The 21,643-nt window shown below is 39.1% G+C and overlaps 2 protein-coding genes across 2 annotated transcripts in view; one reads left to right on the top strand and one right to left on the bottom strand.

Moving 5' to 3' along the window:
- The window catches only part of tesc.L (tescalcin L homeolog), a 33,474-nt gene extending 24,005 nt beyond the window's left edge, over positions 1-9,469 (top strand). The window contains 5 exon segments of the mRNA NM_001095029.2: positions 707-846; positions 2,134-2,195; positions 2,280-2,387; positions 4,222-4,269; positions 9,035-9,469. Of these exon segments, the coding sequence (NP_001088498.1) occupies positions 707-846; positions 2,134-2,195; positions 2,280-2,387; positions 4,222-4,269; positions 9,035-9,112 (436 nt within the window). The 3' untranslated portion in view covers positions 9,113-9,469.
- A 1,565-nt stretch (positions 9,470-11,034) lies between these two features.
- The window catches only part of fbxw8.L (F-box and WD repeat domain containing 8 L homeolog), a 53,518-nt gene continuing 42,909 nt past the window's right edge, over positions 11,035-21,643 (bottom strand). Inside the window, 4 exon segments of the mRNA NM_001092209.1 lie at positions 11,035-11,684; positions 13,437-13,553; positions 14,465-14,638; positions 20,477-20,604. Coding sequence (NP_001085678.1) covers positions 11,540-11,684; positions 13,437-13,553; positions 14,465-14,638; positions 20,477-20,604 — 564 coding nt within the window. The 3' untranslated portion in view covers positions 11,035-11,539.

Raw genomic sequence — 21,643 nt, 5'->3', positions numbered from 1 at the left:
ACACACATATATATATTACCAGCTGGCATTGCAGAGTAATTTGGGGGACGAATGACAGGCCACTGTACATCACTGTTACAATACAGAGGCAAGCCACCAGCAAACATAAGCTTGGGTTTGTAACCAGAGCCGGGACATACATCTTTCTTTGTGACTTATTACACCCCAGATAAGCAAAGCTGATGATTTTTTCAGAACTTAATAGTAAGTATGGCTTGTTTGTAACCCTCGCGTAGAGTTCAACAAAATGGGGAAAACATAATTTAAGGATAAGTTGCACATTGCCAAGTACAGAAACTGCTTTCCATCAAAGAAATGGCATTTTATAACAAATTCCATCATAGTAAATGTGATACTGAAGCTTATTAGAAATGAGCCAAAAACTGCACTTGAGTTCAGTGCCATGAATACATAATGGATAATTTGGTTATAAATATCCCAAGGTGACATGCAAAGGGTCCCTGGGTGGCACACCAACACATTCCAGTCATCACACACTCTCTGGTTCAAAGTAATAACCCGTGGTAATTATTTACACCTCTCTTTTATGTAGCTGCAGGGTTGCCTTGTGCTCCATAAGCCACTGATTTAGTGAATGCATTTCAAAGTTTACTGTCACTTATTTTCTGGAAAGTGCTGGTACAGTTCTCATCTGCAGTGAATCCTCCAGACGGCAGCTCTGCGTCACATAATGTCTCTCTTGCAGGAACTTACGGAAAGGACCGAGTGGATATGTAGAAGAAATTAACTTTGAGGAGTTTCTGATTATAATGTCCTATTTTCGCCCCCTGAGTCAGCATATGGATGAAGAAAACATAAGTGTGTGTCGGACAGACAAGCTGAGATGTGAGTAGGTTTTCCCTATTGCCTATTTACTGAATGGCCTCCATGAACTGTCCATGGCCTGCATAGAATTACAGATATACAGATATAGATATATATATATAATATTTATTCATTCTTAAAGGGGAACTGAACCTAAGCTCCAATTGTACATGCTTTTATATAAGCACTGCATATCTTGACAGCGCTATATAAATAAATGATTATGATGATGATAAGGCTACTAAATTGTGTTGACTGGTTATCAGCAGCACTGTTCCTTGTAAACTCCATCTTTCATTGCTGGCTGCAGACTAGTCACATAAGCAATAGCATTTCAATAGTTTGCATCCCGGCTGTTAGAATTTCCATATTTGCCATTTGGGCTCCATATCAACACTGTGGGCCAAATAGTGGTACATGTAGTAAAATCTTTACAGTATTTAGATAATAAACAGGTTTATATAGTACATACAATAGGCAGTGAATTGCTCCATATCCTATTTATAAAAAATATTCTTCCATGTGAGGCAAAAAAATCACTTGTTTATCAAGCAAACATTTCCACAGGGTGGAACTTGGACTTGTCTTTTTTTCAACCTCACCTCCCATGTTATATTACTGTGTTAAAACTTTAATATATTACATAAGGGGCAGATTTATTAAGGATCGAGTTGTGTTTTCCCACGAAAATTCGAGTTTTCAAGGTTATTTTTTGGTCAAAAAGTTTTTGGGTTAAAAAAAACTTGAATTTTTCAAGATTTATTATATCCCGACCCTGGAAATAGCTTGAATCCAAAAAAAAACACCATCTAAAACCTGTCGAGGTCATGTAGAAGTCAATGGCAGAGGTCCCTGGAACTATTTGAGGATGTTAATAGCCTTCATGATGTGCAAGTTTTTTTTCAGAGGGTTTTGCCTGAAAACTCGATCAATTCGAGCGATTCAAGTTTTTTTTTTTTTCCCGATAGCTCAATTCCAGTTTTCAGGTTGTTAACACCGAATTCACTTATTCCAATTGAGTTTTTTCTTAAATAAGAAACCACTCGAGTTGTGAGTTCATTCAAGTTCATTTGAGGTATAAAAAACTCTAAAATTCAGCCTTTGATAAATAACCCCCTAGGGGCACATTGTAGCAAAATGCATCAAAAGATTCATGACTAGTTAATTGTCATGTCGCATTAGTACAGCAAACGTAGGTGTAAGGTTATAGTATTTTATGGGTGCAGTTCAGTGTGTAAAATATCCCTTCAACATTAAATAGTTTGACTCAAGAGCAAAGACTAAACACGCCTTTTCTTTTTCATTCAGTTCTCTTCAACATGTACGATTCAGACAATGACAACAAGATTACCCTGGAGGAATACAGAAAAGTAACGTATACATTTTATCTGTTATGCACCTGCCATATATACGGGGAAGCTGTCCCACGCTAACACGGTTTTGTACTGGCTCAGGTGGTAGAAGAACTCTTATCTGGAAATCCTAACATTGAAAAGGAAATGGCAAGATCCATTGCAGATGGAGCAATGCTGGAAGCTGCCAGCATTTGTGTTGGGCAAATGGTAATGTATCATATTTTAAGGTTGCCAAAGAAAAATATGGGTCATTTTGGTGGTATGTCCTTATAGAGTCGCTGTATCATCACCTTTTCTTTAGAAGTGTGCATAGTACAAGACCATACCAGTGCTGCAATATATATATATATATATATATATATATATATATATATATATATATATATATATATATATATATATATATAAATAGATGCAATTAGGAGCACTCACGGTTGTAGTGAAAAAGGTATATCTTTTATTGGAGTGTTACAAACTACCCCACATCAACGCGTTTCGGTTTATATATATATATATACATATATGAGGCATCTCCTACTTTCTGGGTTCCACATTTTGGGATTTTAAAACTTGGGTATGCATTTACAGGCTTATTAAAAACCTTTAAAAAAAGAAATATATAAATATAAAAATATTTTTGTGAGCCTTGGGGATGTAGGGGAAGAGTAAGAGGGGTTGTAGGGTCCCTAGAAAAGATAGAAACCACATGAAAGTGTAGGGCTTTGGTTTTTCTTGTGCCCCTACCCTAATTAGCATATAATAAGGTTACATGGAAACACTGTCATTTAGCCACAGGTGCAAGAATATCTTTATGAGAAACAAGAGCCAACTAACTTCACATTTCGCCTTACCAGACCTATAAGCTAGGTTTCAAGAGTATCTGGCAAAGCAAATAGACATTTTCCTCCAAATCTCAGGTTGAGACCCACTAGACATTGCTCTAGGTCTCCCCTTGTGGAATTTGGTGGAAACTGGTGGAATTTGGCTTCAAAATAATCCACCCGTTGTGGCACTTGTGATATTAGCCTTACACACAGCCAAGCATGGGGCATGAGACTGATGTAACTGTATAGAGAGGTACAAAAAAAACAAAAACGAAGGAAGCACTGGTATTCTCCTGTACTGTGCACAATGCTAAACAAGGATTTAAATGTAAAGATGATTGTACAATGCACAAGTTACAGTTCACAGGTAGCCTGACAAAATTATATTCCCAAACAGGAGTAGGCAAGTAATAAAGGGGAATGTCATATTTAAACATCTATCCTATGCAATCATTTGCATTAAACACTAATAGTCAGTCAAAATGTGTGCTAAACGCGCCAAGGAATCCAGATAAGTGTACAATTTAAATCCTCTACCCTACATAAATGGGCCATTTTTCCAGATCAGTTGTGGAAGAGAAATACTTGGAATCACCTTATTTTATATCATTCAGGGAGGCAAGAAGTGTACATTATTCCAGCTGCTCCGATAATGAATCAAATCAATGTTCTGCAAATTGACATTAAAGGGTAATTGAACATGACTCGCTGATAAGGAACTGATAAAGGCAATAAAAGCCACAATAAAGTCAGTCTTGGTGTTTGTACAGTGTCCGGCCCAGGAATTGCCTGAAGGATTTTACATTTAACCATTTTAATTGTCTCCTTGCAGTGTATTACGTTTATTGTGTATGATTATCTAAATGCCTGGAATAGGTTCACTGTTTGCTTTTAGTTATACTGCTATAGTTATCGTTATAGTGCTGTGAGTAAATTAGTGGGACTAGAGTGCAATCCCTGGAAAATATTATTGTACAAATATAAATCTCACGTTATCCCCATAGGGAACCAAAATTAAGCAGCCTGTATCAGTTTGCTTTCAGCCCATACACTGCCCTAAACCTAAAGCAGTTTAGAAGTTGACATAAAGTGTGGGATTGCCCCTATAATACAATCAATTATAGGATCCTATAGCTCTGCAACATCACCTGTAGCTACTGTGCTTTTGCCCTCTCATGTTGTCATGAACCTTATTTCACAATCGTGTGCTTTGACAGGAACCTGACCAGGTATATGAGGGAATTACATTCGACGACTTCCTCAAGGTAACTATTTGATTTGCATAATTTGTCACAATACATGTGCCACAACTGTATAATGAAAAGTCCCTTGAGAGCACTGCAACTTGGCAACTTTTTACCAATATACCAACATACTTCCTATTATTTTCAGTAGCTGAAAGTGATAGGAAGTAGGAACAGCACTTCTACCTTGGTACCAAACACTGCAACACAATTGCTGGGAAAGACACCTGAGTTCTTCAATGAAAATGTTGCAAAAAAATCTACATATGGATTTAGCAGGAACTGCTGCTCTGAGAGATAAATCTGTAGTTCATAAGGGCAGTGACACACGCTAAGATTCGGGAAGATTTAGTTGTCCAGCGACAAATCGCCTCTACTTCGGGTGACTAATCTCCCCGATAAGCCTTCCCGCCGGCTAGAATCTAAATCGCTGGCGGGATGGCACTCGGAACGCTTCATTTTCTGAATGCGACTTAATCTCCCCGAAGCTTAGCATGTTTCACTACCCTAAAGGGACACTGCATTTGTGCTGCTTTTCCACACTTGTATGCTGGTAGTAGTTACTCTGCCCAGTGCAAGCAGCTTGTTTTGTTGTACAGAACTCATTCAAAAGCCAAAGTGTACGCAAGCATTTTGCCCAATGAACAGCAGGTTAGAAGATCTCATTGGGCAATCCCATTGGACTCGTGACAGGTCTGGCTAAGACCCCATTATGGTCCAGGTGGCCATAGACGTAACAATTACGATCTTTCTTGGAAAATATCTTTCCAAGAAAGATCGTTCATTTCAATACACACGTGTAGCGCTGAATCGTCAGATATACAGGTAGATATACGGGAAGAAACAATAGAATTCTACCTGTATCTGACGATTGAACAGTAAAAATGGCCGATGTTTGGGTCCCTTCAAAGGCACCCGATCAAAATTTTCCGTCCAGCCTGATCGACGAGCCGACCGATATTTAGGTCTTCTGCTGATATCGGTCGGCTCTTTTTCCACCATACACTCATCGAATATCGGACGAAAATTCGTTACGTACGATATTATCTGTGTGTCTATGGCCACCTTTAGCCTGGAGGAGAACCAAGAAGATCATCCCTCTGGCAACCTTGTGAAACTAATGGATCTTTTGTTGTATGGCCAGCTTTTGCCCTTCAGAAGTTTTAAGGCAAATGTTTGAAGGGATTATTTTTGGCAAGCTAATAACCTTGTAGAATACGAGCTTTAGACAGGCACCCCATTAAACTCTCTGGTCCCACACTATTCAATAACTAAGTTTTATTGGCTCCAATGAGCCACATAAAAACTTGTTGTGTTGTGTAGACCTCCAATTCTGCCCACTGAAGGTCCAGGTCTAATTTGATTCTTTCACTCCAATGCTTTCTCCAATGGGTTACATTTGTCTATACTGCATGGAATATTTATTTGGTATTAGCAAGCTATAAACATTCACTCTTTTGATTAAAAAGAAAATGCTAAAAAGTCTACAACAATTTGGCAACAGATAAAGTGCAAAGTAAGATACTTGCGTATATGAAATAAAGTAGCACAAGTGTGTATTATATACTGAATTCACTTTTTTTTCAAGCAAGGAAAAAGCGTACGTGCCTATGTGAGAATGGGACAGCAGGTGTTGTTGGCAAGGATCACTGCTAGTTTAGTGTGTCCAGCCAAGTTCTTTAGAGGCAACTGTCTGCTTATCAGCTGATGCTCTGAATGTACATTAACAAGAAGGAACATTATACGGCCTTAGAGAGGAATGAGAAGAATTTTGATGAGCAAATATTGTTGCCAAGTTATTTATCCAGTGCAGCTATTCCTAGTAATGAAGTCAAATGTCTCCTCTACTGGCTCCCAGATTTATTTGGGCAGTCCATTTCCCAGCCTTTATTAATATCCCCAGTGGGGATTAGGAGTATGGTGTAGGGGCCCATTGACAGTGCTCTTACAGCCATCACAGAAATAATCTTCACTCAATGAGTCCTGACACAAGAAATATACAGTGTGCTGAACCTCCCTGTCACTGCTGCAGTTGCTAATGCCACTAGCCAATTAGAGCACAGGCACATGGGGAGATTTTCATCTGTGCTACCGTGGGCAACACATTTCCCCCAAATTCTTTCCAACCAAAAAAAAAGTAAATTGTCAATGGGAAAACATACGTGGTGTTTGCCAAATTGGCCTAGTTTTATAGTACAGGCATAGGATCCATTATCCGGAAACCCATTATCCAGAAATCTCCAAATTATGGAAAGGCCATCTCCCATAAACTCCCTTTTAATCGAATAATTCAAATTTTTAAAAACAATTCCCTTTTTCTCTGTAATAATAAAACAGTAGCTTGTACTTGATCCAAACTAAGATATAATTAAGACTTAAGGTAGGAAGATCCAAACTACCGAAAAATCCATTACCCGGAAAACCCCAGGTCCTGAGCATTCTGGATAACAGAAATGTAGCTGCTTTGGGGAAACAAAAGTCTTCGGGCTTGGCTTAAATAAAGAAGGATATTTTGGGCTGAATAATTTGGTCTCGCTATAATAAGTATTACTCATACCACGTCATTTCCTGGGCAGATATATCAAAATCCAAGGAACTTTTCAATTATTTTTCCTTGTGTGAGATGTCCCAAGTCCCATTTATTGTGTTATTTATGCACTTTATTTCTTGGGTCAGTGTTCTCAGGGGTGCCAAGAAAGCTGTTCTTGAGTTAAGCTAAGTACAAACAAAATAATTTACTACCCTCGCAGTTGTGCGTTTTTAGGCTAAAATCCTACCCTTGTGAGCAGTCAGTGCTGCTGGACGGCATTGCTTTGGTGTTTTTCTCGGAAGGTGTATTTTACATGAACCTGAGCTTTGCCCATAGCCTTTCTACACCATCTACCAAGTGGTTATTTCTACCTTTGTTCTGTCGTAGTCCATCACATTCCTTTATCAGGAAGAAAAAATCAAGATGGGCTCTTAACGAAATCACTGACTTTTCTGCCATGAAGCAAAATGAGAACCTTGCTCCAGGCAGTCATTTACTACGGGAAGCAAAATAACTCCCCCTTCATAGTAAATTGAAGAGACACATTTCCAGCTCTTAAATCAGAAATTCATCTCTTTTACTGTTCATCCAACCTACCTGCCCTGTAAAATATGTCAATGATTCATTGGATTTCACATACCGGTTATTTAGATCTGAGCATGATTCTTGAGCAAAAGTGTCATTATTGGAACAAGTTCATTGCTTCTGTGTATGTGAAGTCTAGTCCATAACTGTGTCATTGTGTTCAATGGAACTGTAGCAAACACACACTGGTGTGCCCCCAAAAGCCCTACAGCTGTGACTACAGGAGAGGCCCATGGGAAAACATGCAGTGCCTGTGCTTTCCAAAGTAGCCCAAAGCATGTTTTCCCACCAGTGATTTAAATTAATGGAAACTTTGGACTTCCCATGGGCATGTACACTTACACATATGGGGTTTGTGTAATAAAAGACACAAAGTTTGCTCAGGAGCAGTAACCCATAGCAACCAATCAGAAGGTAGAATTTACTGGTGACCTGTTTAAAAGCAAAGATCCTATTGGTTGCTGTGGGTTACTGCTCCTGGGCAAACTTAGTCCCCCATATGTAATAAAAGCACTAAGTTTTATCAGCTAAGCCATGTAAATAGCACACCTTTCCTGACTAGGACTCTACATACCATACCCGACTTGCTATTGAAAATGATTTACAAATTAGTAATTTCTATATCAAGGATAAAGTACTGGGGGGGGGCATATAGAGAAGCAGAAACATTAGTATAGATACGGCAGTTGTACTGGCCTTGGCACAATCAAGGATTTCAAATAGCATTGATCTCTGGGGTGACAGATAGGATTACATCTAAAATTTTTGTTTTATTTCAGCATCGGGCCAAGGTTTATTATTTAGAAGGTTCAAATTATAATATACCATTGGGGAAAATGTAATAAATCAGCTTGCAGTGTGCCATTGTGCTGCTCCACAAGTGCAGAGGAAAGATTCCATGGCATAACTCAGATAAGGGACTGTATGTGCTTAAGGCTGGGTTTCTCTATACACACAGTTGTAGAACAAAGTCCATATATTGTGCACTCAAGCTGTCCAGATAGTTGTATTTTTTATGCATGAAACTCATTTCACCGACTGGAACAGTAAATATTGGGATACAGTGATGTTATCTGGTGTTTAGTAATATGAAGTTCAACAAAAGACAGCTGAAGGAATGCGGATAATGGCAGATACAAGGGTGTTACCCTACGGGTATCTTATCTGTGCCTGTGACGGCCACCCATATTCCAGCCTTTCAAAGCTCACACCCAACATGATAATAGAGGCTCTGAACCTGGCCAGTGTTTAGAAAAAAAAAATGGCTGCTTGACAAAGATGTGGATGGAAAACACCACCAAACACTCACGCGTATGTTGGAACACTGGCGGCCAGGAGATTTTGAAGGAAATTTAAAGGAACACTTAGAGGCACATTTATCAAGGGTTGAATTTCGAAATCATGTGAGTTTTTTTTAATACTCCCATAAATTCGAAATTCAAATGTATCAATAAAATCGAATTTTCTCTCTCACGGTCTTCTTGTAATGGCATTATTATAATACAAAGGAAGCTAGTAGGAAAATATGTAGACAATTGTGTCCAGCAGCCATATTGGACTAAGATCTACCCAATGGGTGACCGTACCAAACAAGCAGATCTCACAGTGAATGTCCATTGAAGAAGTTATTAAAACTTATGCTCAATCTATAAATGTTCTCTCTTTACCTAGATCTGGGAGGGGATCGATATTGAGACTAAAATGCACATCCGATTCCTGAACATGGAGAGCATTCCATCCTGCCGCTGATTTCTCAGTTTCTGACCCACAGATCTTAGGACAAATAGTCTGTTTGGAGATCACAAGAGATGGAAAAGCGGTTAGTTGCCTTATTTCGGGGGGAGTCCATGTTGGTTATGATACACAAGTGACCAATCCCGTGCTGTAATGGGCAGCAGAAAAGGAAATGGCAGTATATGACAATTATGTGACACTACACTCTATGCAAATTTGTATGTATATCTCGTTTCTTTGGAGTATTTAAATCTATGATAAGGCTATATTAGCTGTATGTAAAAATACTGATATTAACAGAGCTGTAATAAAACGTTTGCGGTTATGTGTTTAGCTCTGTGCGTTAATAATAAAAAGCTGCTGCTCTAACAAACAGACAGTACATGTTATAAAATGTGTCTTCTGAATACAACTTCAGGAATAGGTGTTGTACTAGTCATGGTTACAGCTGAGTGTCTAAGGTTCAGGTAACAGACTTGTATGATTCCACTCAATCTGCCAAGCAAAACCTCCCCATTCAACATCCAAATGTATTCAATGGAAATAACATGACTGGTGCATCTCAGGTGTTCCCTAAAAACACCCAAAAGAATATTGTACATAGTATCCATTATTTGCCTTATCCCAGAAATGGAACCAATCAGGAAAGGATTGAACACTCAATTTACAAACATTATATAATATATTTATTACATGAGAGAAAAAAAGAAAAATTGACAAAAATCAAAAGTAAGCCCAACGCGTTTCAACCATATTGGTCTTCCTCAGGGGTACAAAAAAAAACAAAGCCTTTTTCATTTTTGTTATTTGTGTCCCTGAGGAAGACCAATATGGTCGAAACGCGTTGGGCTTACTTTTGATTTTTGTAAATTTATTTTCTTTTTTTCTCATGTAATAAATATATTATATAATGTTTGTAAATTGAGTGTTCAATCCTTTCCTGATAGGTTACTTGTTAGATTTGGACACCCACACGGGGAGCCTCCCTATGGATTAGCACCTTGCATTATATTTTCTTATTTCTAATTATCCCAGAACTGTGTCTGAAGCAATTTTGGGTATCTGGAGTTGGAGTCGCCAAAAATGTACAAACTCTGACTCCTAATTCTGTTTCCAAGAACACTACTTTAGTTAATTTTGGATTGTATTTAACAGTTATTCTCCTAATTTAATATATAAGTTGTTTGAGGTTTTCCAATTGTGTTTGGTTTATGTAGTTTAACTTTGATTATGTTTTAGAATTACCAAAGAATGTGGTTTATATTTTTTGAGCTTTGGCAGTGATAAAATGCCTTGTATGCTGTGTACTTAACTTCTTTCAATCAACATGGAAAGTACATTAGTATATTAAAGGAACAGTAATACTTAAAAATATGAAAGGGTTTTAAAGTAATTAACATTCAATATACTGTTAGCACTACTGGGAAAAGGTGTGTTTGCACACATTACATAAACAGATAAAACACCATTGTATTCTACAGGGTTTATCCGTTATGTGCAGCTTGAATGGCTGCCTCCATCGCTACACAGCATCTTGTTTTTATAAACTATACTAGTCTTTCTGAAGCAAACACTGAACTTTTACCAGTGCAGGGCAACAGTTCATTCTATTATAATTACTTTGATACACTTGCAGTTTTTGGTGTTAGTGTTCCTTTAAAAACAGAGGAGTCGGAGTTACCGTAAACTGAGGAGTCATAAGATTTATGTACCGACAGCCCTGCCTTATCCATTGCAATATTACTTATGTAGAACTCAGGGGCTAATTTAATAATTGTCGAATCAGCTCAGCTCCCCCTACAGAGAAGTAATAGAAGTCACAGGAAAGTGTATCTTATGAATTTTGGCAAGTACAAGTTTTTTTCCCCCTGTGAAAATGCGACTGAATGATTGAGCAAATGACTTGAAAGTGCACGCCAATTCCGAAAACTTCGTGATTTTTTTTAAAAGTCCAACTTTATATATAAAAAAAAAAAACAAATCACACATTTCTTGTGATTTTTGCATTCAGAGTTTAGTAAATAACCCCTAGATGTATTCCTATTTACTCTCTCTCAGCAGCACTGTGTATGGCAAGGAGCATTTTGGTCTTTGGGAAATCGTCATCACGATTCTCTTACTTAGGAACATTTGCTTCTGCTCTTTTGATAAAAAGTCTTGATACACTTTGAATCACAAAGAAAATTGCTTCAGTGAACGGTGAAATGATTCCTATTCATTTCATTGGAATAATTGGTAAAAACATTATATTTACAAATAAAAATGTGTAAAACAATTGCTGATAATGAAATAAGAATCAAATCTATTTACAATGAAACAATACAGCCTGCACTGTGCTACGGTCCATAAATCAGCTCGGAGAGGTTGTCAGCCAATGAGCTGCCCTGAAACATCCAGTGGGCTCCAGCCACATGAAGAACAGGGAAGATCGAGTGTGATCTGTCACACCAAGTCGTATGGAACTGCCAGGCCCACGTTGTAATTGTAACCGGTCACTTCATTGTAGGAAGAGGTACAAATTGGGAGGATGTTCTCCGTTGGCTTCTGATCCAGTAAAAACTCATACACATTAATTGTGCCACGATGCCTACATGGAAACAGAAAACTGTGTTATCTTCAGAAAGATGTGACAGTTAGAAATGCAGACGTGATTCTGCCCTCCACAATGGCCCTCCCTTGCCACCCACTTTTTTGAACTCTGAGGAGTGGGATGTGGCATCTCTCTGGTGCAGCATTTGCACTCCAACTATTCAACTATTCACATACAGCTCTGGACTAAAAAATGTATATGGCAGAGCTAGAGAGGCAATCATGTTGGTATGGAATTATCTATCATTTCAAATACTGGGGATCCAGTGGTTTCTGGATAAGGGGGTTTCTCTGTAATTTGGATAACCATACTTTAAGGATACTAAACACATTTACATCCAAGTCGTTGCGGCGCACTCCAAAGTCAAAGGATCGCTCATAGGTTGTTGGTTAAAAATTCATCCTTTATTGGTTACATCAGTTTAAAAAGAAGAAATGCTAACACATGGTCTGACGCGTTTCGTAACTATGTACTTCATCAGAGACCTGATCTAGTTACGAAACGCGTCAGACCATGTGTTAGCATTTCTTCTTTTTAAACTGATGTAACCAATAAAGGATGAATTTTTAACCAACAACCTATGAGCGATCCTTTGACTTTGGAGTGCGCCGCAACGACTTGGATGTGACTAGTTGAAAACGTCTCCCTTAGCGACAGACTCGGGGCGGCAGCACCCGGGTCACCCCGTGGAGAGGGTAAGCTGATCCTTATGCATACTTATCTATGAATGTAAACAACTGTTGGAAGGAACGTGGGAAAGACTGTGTAATAAACGCAGGGCTCAGGGCAGGTGCACCCGGGCCAATTACCACCAACGGTGAGCGGATCTTAAACCGCTGTAATTTTTTATGATACAGGGGATCAAGCGGATAGAAATTATTTATACCAATTGTAACCTCAGAATTGGTGTTGGGATATATATTTTGGACTACTAAACACATTTAAACATGAACCCATTAGCTATCAATGTGGATCTGCACATCTCCGTTACAATCAAGTTAAAATTACTAGTTTATCATTACAGAGGATAAGGATATATATATAAGTAAAATTATTTGGCTACAGTGGACTCAATGGGAAATGACTTCCCCTAATAAAAAGCTTTCTGGATACTGGATTTACAGATAAAAGATCTTATAACTGTACACAAGGAGAAGCTGCAAATGCCTGTACTCAGGACCGCCATCAGAAATCACAGGGACCCGTACGACAAAATTTCCTGGGTCCCCTGGGGTGCGTCCACAGCAAGCCCCACCTACAGGTCCACCCTCCCCACCCCACAGGTCCGCCCCCCACCACACAGTAAAAAAAACAAAAAAAATATTGGTGGCTAAGGTTCCCACGTGTTAATAAAAAATAAAAAGATATTGGTGGTCAGGGCCCCCCATAAAAAAAAACATTTGTGGCCAGGGCCCACCCCATTAAAAAATATTGGTGGGTAGGACCCCACATGAGAAAATTGGTGGCCAGGGCCCCTTAAACGTCCATGCCTTCCCTAAGTCAGTAGCTCTCAGAAAGATGGGGGGCCCGGCTAATCAAGTAAGTGTGGCGTGGCCGGGCCTCCCTTACCCTCGGGCCCCCTACAACTCTCCCCCCTGATGGCTGCCCTGCCTGTACTAAAGGTGTATGTGTATAACAGTTTCTATTACTGCTTATAAAACAAGTGTCTGTTGGCTCTAAGGCTATTTCAGAAGCAGAAGAATTAAAGCTGCAGCAACTGGAGGATGAGGAATGAGATTTGAGCATTACCTGCGGTGGGCTGTAAGATCATCGTCCATGATGCTGGCCCCTCGGGGGCTCTTATCATCTGGAATGTTGGCCGTGATTAAGCTGTGTGAGTTGAACCAGATATAGCGCACGGGGTGTCTGTAAGGAGTGAAAAGCACATATACAGTAGAACTTCCAGTTCATAATTCACAGTCACATCTTTATTCATCTGCATTTCAATATCCCATAATCCGTTTGGTCCACTGTGAATGAGCACTATTAGGCACCTGCTCCAGGGACTTGTATGTTAAAGTTGAAATAAACACTGCTCATATCATATAAAATAACATGTTATGTGTGTGTATTTGTGATCAGGTGGCAGCTGCACACATCAAGGTAATACTGTGGCCCTAAGTGCATTTAGGTGGTTCCTTAATGTAAGTAAATAAACTGCAATTTTGCAGTTGAAACTAGGAGTGTGTATAAAGAACAAGCAAAATAAGCTTACAGCACCCTTTAGTGCCACTATAATGCATTACTGTATATCTGACAGCTGAACGAATCCAATTAAAAGCAAGGCTCAACACAAGACAACACACATAAAGGCAGAACACTTTCTGCAAAGCAGAATATATATATATATATATATATATATATATATATATATATATATATATATATATATATATATATATATATATATATATATATATATATATATATATATATATATATATATATATATATATATATATATATATATATATATATAGGATCTGCACTCGCAGGACTTAAGAATACAAAAATAATCTTTATTTTCAGAACTTCATAAGGACCTTTCGGCCCAATCCAAGGCCTTTCCCAAAGTGAGAAAGGCCTTGGTTTGGCCTGAAACGTTAGTTTGAAGTTCTGAAAATAAAGATTATTTTTGTATTTTTAAGTCCTGCGAGTGCAGATCCTTCTGGAGTATAATAGATATATAGTATAAATCACTGGGGATGGACTCTACATCAGATGATGGAACCAACAAACATTTTCTGTTAGATGGCAAGCGAATCAGATGTCAGTACCTAGTGTGCATCTCCCACAGTTTGGTGGCCATTCTTTGGTCCCAGACACAGGTGAGCCCCTCTACTCCTCCAGACACGATCTTCCAGTCGTCCATTTGTACTGCTGACACCCCCAGCTGGTGGCCATAGACAGAGCAGAGGGATGTGCTGCATCTCATGTCATACACACGGACCCTGGGAAATACACAGTCAAATAATCATTAGTAGAGATTTACCCGGTATTGACAGAAACAGATGTAATACATTTCAGCCAGGTTAGCAAACACGTAATAATAATAATTATACAGGTATGGGATGCTTTATCTGGAAACCCATTATCCAGAAAGCTCTAAAGTACAGAAATTACATTTTCTCAGAGTAAGTAAATATTTCGGTTTTTTCCATTTCTCTGTAATAATAAAACAGTAGCTTGTACTTGATGGAAACTAAGCTGCATGAATCAATATTGGTGCCAAAACAATTCTATATGTGTAAATGTTTCTTACAGAGGTGATTCACCTTTGAGTTAACTTTAAGTATGTTATAGAATTGCTAATTCTAAGCATTTGTTTGACCAATTTTTATATTTGATAGCTTTTAAATGATTCATCTTCTTCTGACTTTTTCCAGTTTTCATATATGGGTCACTGACTCAATCTAAAAAAACAAATACTCTGTAAGGCTACAAATGTATGGTTTTTGCTACTTTTATTACTCGTCTTTCTATTCAGGCCTCTCCTATTAATATTCAGTCTTGTATTCAGATCAATGCATGGTTGCTAGGGTAAGTATTTTTATCCTTAATAGGGAGTCTATGTGACAGGGACTTGCCCTGGTTCCAAAGGCACACACAATATGCTATAAATATATATATATATCTAAGATATAGGTCCCAATGCTCAATTCTTAGTTAAAAATAGAAATTTTATTACAAATTACATTTAAAATGGTACGTACTGACCCCACACGGTCCACTTTATGTGTTTCATACCCTCCGGTACTTAGTCATAGGGGTCTCTGTCAGTAGCATGTTAGACACAGAATCTAAACCCAGGTGATCCCACCCCGTTTTTACTAAAAACCAATCAAAAATACAGGGAGTTAGCCCAACCCCATTTTTCTACATCTTATTGCATTTTGACTTTACTGGGTACCAATACCATTTCTGTTATGTTCCTTCACAGGTTGAAAAAAGACAAAGTCCATGAAGTTCAACCCCTCCAAATAAAAACCCAGCATCCACACACACACCCCTCCATACTTTCACATAAATTCTATATACCCATATCTATACTAACTATAGATCTTAGTATCACAATAGTCTTTGATATTATGTCTGTCCAAAACTCATCCAAGCCACTCTTAAAGGCATTAACTGAATCAGCCATCACAACATCACCCGGCAGTTCATTCCACAACCTCACTGTCCTGACTGTGAAGAACCCCCTACGTTGCTTCAAATGAAAGTTCTTTTCTTCTAGTCTGAAGGGGTGGCCTCTGGTACGGTGATCCACTTTATGGGTAAAAAGGTCCCCTGCCATTTGTCTATAATGTCCTCTAATGTACTTGTAAAGTGTAATCATGTCCCCTCGCAAGCGCCTTTTTTCCAAAAAAACAACCCCAACCTTGACAGTCTACCCTCATAATTTAAGTCTTCTGTCCCTCTAACCAGTTTAGTTGCACTTAGTCTCTGCACTCTCTCCAGCTCATTTATATCCCTCTTAAGGACTGGAGTCCAAAACTGCACTGCATACTCCAGATGAGGCCTCACCAGGGACCTATAAAGAGGCATAATTATGTTTTCATCCCTTGAGTTAATGCCCTTTTTTATGCAAGACAGAACTTTATTTGCTTTAGTAGCCACAGAATGACACTGCCCAGAATTAGACAACTTATTATCTACAAAAACCCCTAGATCCTTCTCATTTAAGGAAACTCCCAACACACTGCCATTTAGTGTATAACTTGCATTTATATTATTTTTGCCAAAGTGCATAACCTTGCATTTATCACCATTGAACCTCATTTTCCAGTTTGCTGCCCAGTTTTCCAGTTTAGACAGATCACTTTGCAAAGTGGCAGCATCCTGCATGGAACCTATAGTTCTGCACAATTTAGTATCATCTGCAAAAATAGAAACAGTACTTTCAATGCCCACCTCCAGGTCATTAATAAACAAGTTGAAAAGCAAGGGACCTAGTACAGAGCCCTGCGGTACTCCACTAACAACACTGGTCCAATTAGAAAATGTTCCATTTACCACCACTCTTTGTAGTCTATCTTTTAGCCAGTTCTCTATCCAGGTACAAATACTATGTTCCAGGGCCAACATTCCTTAATTTAACCAGTAACCTTTTGTGTGGCACTGTATCAAATGCTTTAGCAAAGTCTAATTAAATCACATCCACTGCCATCCCAGAATTGAGGTCCCTACTTACCTTCTCATAAAAAGAAATTAAGTTAGTCTGGCAAGATCTATTACGCATAAAACCATGCTGGCACAAACTCATAGTATCCCAGCATTTAAGTAATAAATAAAACACAGTGCATTCTTCTCTCTTTCTCTCTCTCTCTCAAAGTCAATAAAAAATATGTATACAAGTCAGTCAATTTAAATATCTTTTAGAATTTGCACAATACATACTCTCATTGATGTGATGCAAAACATTCAAACAACCTGCTCTGCTTAGTATAGCACGTGACATCTAATTTGTAGTTGAATAATATGGCAGGCGTTTGTTCAAATGGAAAATCCAAAACACCTCTCTCCTCCCTAAAAGGATTAGATGGTTCCCTCCTCTCACTCCTAATCTTACTCTTACTATCCCTTGGATGGAAAAGAAGGTTATATCCCCCCCCATCACATTGTGTAAAGTGTCAGAGTCAGATCAGAAACCCTAAAACAGCAGAGAAGAGTAATATCACTAGACACTTCACACAATGTCTGTGTGTGTGCATGGAGTGAGGGAGGAAACCGGAGAACCCAATGGAATCCAAGTTAGGAACTGCAGAAACTGTACCATTATTGGCTCCTGTGGCCAGAGAACAGCCAAATGCTACAAAAACTGCAGCAGCAACAGACATCTGTGTCCAGCTCTGAGTAAAGCCATATAGTCGGCAGTTTGGTTGATGTTCACTGAGCTGCCTGAGCATCATTCTTTGTGAAGAGCAAATCGGCAGTTGTAGGATTCCATTGTATTACAATCAGGGTTTTCACGCAGAACATTTGATCTCCCATAAACCCAGACAGCATTTACTGGCCACTCATCAGCAAACTGAGACCAGATAAGGGTCACCACCAAATTAAGGAACTGTCTGTGTATGTATTAGTGGGTGTCACCTCCATGTTGTTACTAGGTTCCAAAGCATCTGGTCAATATTAGCCATGCTGTCCCTGCTTCATTTCACTAAAGATACATTCAGACAGGGAAATGAGAACGGAAAGGGTCAGAGGCTGGCAATTCATCACAGAAATTATACATTGCCCCAGGTATAAAAACCAAGGCTTCCAAAAGGGACTGATTCCAGCTAATTAGTAGCCATCTTGCCATAGGCAAACAGACCTGAGTGCCCCGTCAGAAAGTCTTCCCAAGCACCAGACTGTTCTTTCAAAGCTTCACTTTTAATTTGACAGGTTCAGCTAAATGGCTTTCAATGACCATTCCAACTCCAACACCAGAAACCCCAGTGCTGAAATGTACAGAATAAACAGGATAATGTGTTATTTTCTCTGATAAGGTCTATTTACATCTGAATACGTCACATTATATGATCACAGTACATTACACCATGTGGCATATTGGGCTCGTTAACAGGCTAATTAAAGCTAAGCCAAGGAAGAGACATAATGGATTGGCACCAAGCCTTCTGCCATATTTGTATACAAGGTGGGCATTAAATTTGCGTTGGGGAGCCCCCGAGGCACATTTAAAGCTTATTTGTCACTTTTACAGAATGGAATTGCACTTGGAATATGAGCAGCACACTAGGAGCACGTCCATTACCTTTTTCCTATAGGCTGATGATCCAGTGGCACAATACAGGACATGGGCCTCTCACTAGGACCTACACACATTGGACACAACTTATGAGCAATTCCATAGGGATTTAAGCTGGCCATCGAGGATTCGTACGATTGTCAGACCGTGTGTGGAGAGTCCTGACATTTTGCATCCGGCGCAGATTGGTAGTTTGGTCGATTGGACAGGTTAAAAGATTTCTGTAAGCTGTAGATAATATCTCTGCATGTATTGCTGATCTGATGATTTTCAGTGGGAGACTGTCACTAGCTTTGGTCGGACATAACTTTCGTACGATTGCTGTCAGGGGCAGAATATTGGCTGATCTGTTCTTTTATTTGATCGGAATGGTTAGTGGCAGGTCGGGAGATGGGAAAGTCCGATCGTTCGAGGATTCAAATGATCGGATCTTTGCATCTATGGCCAGCTTTACTCCTATGTACTGCTATTATTGTGGTTTCTGTGCATCTCTTTTCTTCTGGCCACCATATTGCTGAGAGGAGTTAAATGATTTGGCAAGTTCCAAAAATATACAAAGCACAACACTTACAAAAATGGGAAAAAAGAAAAACAAATTGGAATATCGATATTAATCATATTGTCTCAGCTTTTATAAAAACTCTGCACTTTTTGTGCCACTTGTCAGTGTACACAAGGAGCCTTGAACATTAGGATGAAATAATACAGTTTTGTTCTACTACTGTTTCTACTGAGCCAACCCCCAGCTGCCAGGCATATCCAGCCCGGGTGACATTCATTCTGAAGGTTTCACTTGTCAAACAAAAGCGACAGTAAAAGTTTCAGCAGCAAAACAGCCAGTCTGGCCAGAGATTCCACGGGAACGAATGTGTTTTTTTTTACTTTTATGAATGCTAACCTGAACATTTCAGTAAAGAGACATGTTCGCTCAACTCATACTGACCCCCATGAAATATTTTTAAGCAATGGGTTGTTACAAAGGCAAAGTGGGATAATCTGGCATCTTAATGTAGAGTTTATGAAACGCTTTTTGCTTTCCCTATTTTTGCCTTTAATTATGTTCCTTGAATTATATACAGAAGGTAAGTGCACCCCCTGAATGCAGTTAGGATCGGCACTTTACTTCACATATGTCTGATCTGTGCAGTTCTGAGCCTTAGATACTATTAGCAAGTATTAGCAACGCAGCTTCAACTAGGAAACCACATCTTCATTTGTCTTCTGTGTGTTAATGGGGTGGTTCACCTTTAAGGTAACTTTTATTATGTTATAGAATATAACAATTCTAAGCAACTTTTCAATTGGTTTTCTATAGTTTTATAGTGATTTGCCTTTTTCTTCTGACTCTTTGCAGCTTTCAAATGGGCGTCGCTGACTCCCAGATGCTCTGTAAGGCTACAAATGTATTGTTATTCTTACTTTTTCTTACTGATTCTTCTATTCAGGCCCCCTCCTATTGATATTCAAATCAATGCATGGTTGCTAGGGTCATTTGGGCCCTAGTTACCAGATTGCTTAAGATGCAAACTGGAGACCTGCTGAATAAAAAGCTAAATAACGCAAAAACCACAAATAATAAAAAATGAAAACCAATTACAAATTGTCTCAGAATATCACTCTCTACATCATACTATAAGTTAATTTAACGGTGAACAACCCCTTTAAGTGATTGTGAAAGGCAAATTTCCCATGGATCTGGAAGGTTATATCTGAAATCCATGTGCTATCCTTAACTGCCTTCATGTATACAGCCTTTTTGGCAGGTGACGTTATTCCATTCCCTTACACATTGACACAACTTGCTTACACCCTGTGACCTCCTGAATTTGGGAAACTCTTGAAGTAATCCCTCCCCCCATTAGTGGGATTTTCTCATCTTCCTCTCTGCTAGATGCATTTCTTACCACTGTCTCGTGTGCAATTGCACACCCATTACTCTTCTAATCAGAAAAGAGATACAGAAAGAGAAGACGCGCATATAGTTATATCTGTTGTTTTAGATGAATCTAAATAATAATCTGAAAGCACAACGTACCTCCTATCCCTGTTTCCAGTAACCAGAAGGTTCGGAGGACTATCCTTAAGGCTGATGCAGGTAAAGTCGCCAGTTGAGTTGCCCAAAGTTGTAAGACACTGGCCAGTTTGCAGGTTATAAACATGAATCTGTCAGGAAAGACATACGAGTCAAGATGAACATTCAGTGGTATCTGAGGAGATCACTATTTCTATTTCCTTTTCATAACACAAGAATCTCAGTTCTGTATTTAGATATTGTAATTATAAAAAATGGTCAATACGATAAAATATTTCAAACATATTCGTGTTAAAGGAGACCGGAAGTAATTTTATATTTGGTGATGCCAAAAGTAGGTACCCCAAGTGATTGTATTGACTTACCTGACACCCCAGGCCAGTGCTCCTATCAGCAGAAAACTGCACCGCCTGGGGTTATTCCAGTGAGCAGCACAGAGTGATTCTCTTCCGGCTTTACCCATTTAGATATAGAAGAATTATGCATAAAAAAGGTAGTGTTTCGGGCTGATTTATTAAATATTTCTGCAAAAACCCTAATAATCCCTCCCTTCTCTTCCACTTCCTGATCCCTGAATTCCCAGGCTGTGCAGGGGAGCCGGTGGCTCTCAGCTCACTGCACTGTAGGACAGGAACCAATCAGCAGCTAGCAGGACCTGATAGGGAACTGAAGCCTGTCTTTGCTTGTGTGACTGCAGGGCTGTGATTGGCTGTCCCCCTCCTACTGTGCCTCTGGCAGGGACCGTTAGAACACGCTAACCCCTCATTTGAAACACAGACAGGGAGGGACCAGAGAACATCTATAGGGAGCTCCAATAAAGGGGCTATTTTTAAAGATAATATAAATTTTTAGCACCATGTAAAAGCAACACCATATATTACTCATAATTGTCTACAAAATTAGGGTTTTTTTCCATTTATCCTATATGTCTCCTTTAAGGGTAAGAATATTAAGTGAAAGGGTCAGGGGTTCTGTAGTGCAGATGGAACTTTCCCTAAGAGTGATTTTCTGCTATTCACATGATAGCTTTTTCATTTCCTGGAAGACACCAGTGCATTTATCCCCCCGCTGCTGCCAGTTTAGCAGTAAGATCCAGCCCTGCACCAGCCAAGACATCATTCTCCTCCAGAAACAATCACTAGGCCTTGTGTGATACCATCTCTGTCTCTC

The sequence above is a fragment of the Xenopus laevis genome, chromosome 1L (assembly GCF_017654675.1).
Source record: "Xenopus laevis strain J_2021 chromosome 1L, Xenopus_laevis_v10.1, whole genome shotgun sequence".
Taxonomy (NCBI): Eukaryota; Metazoa; Chordata; class Amphibia; order Anura; family Pipidae; genus Xenopus; species Xenopus laevis.
This window is presented reverse-complemented; position numbering and strand designations above follow the sequence as displayed.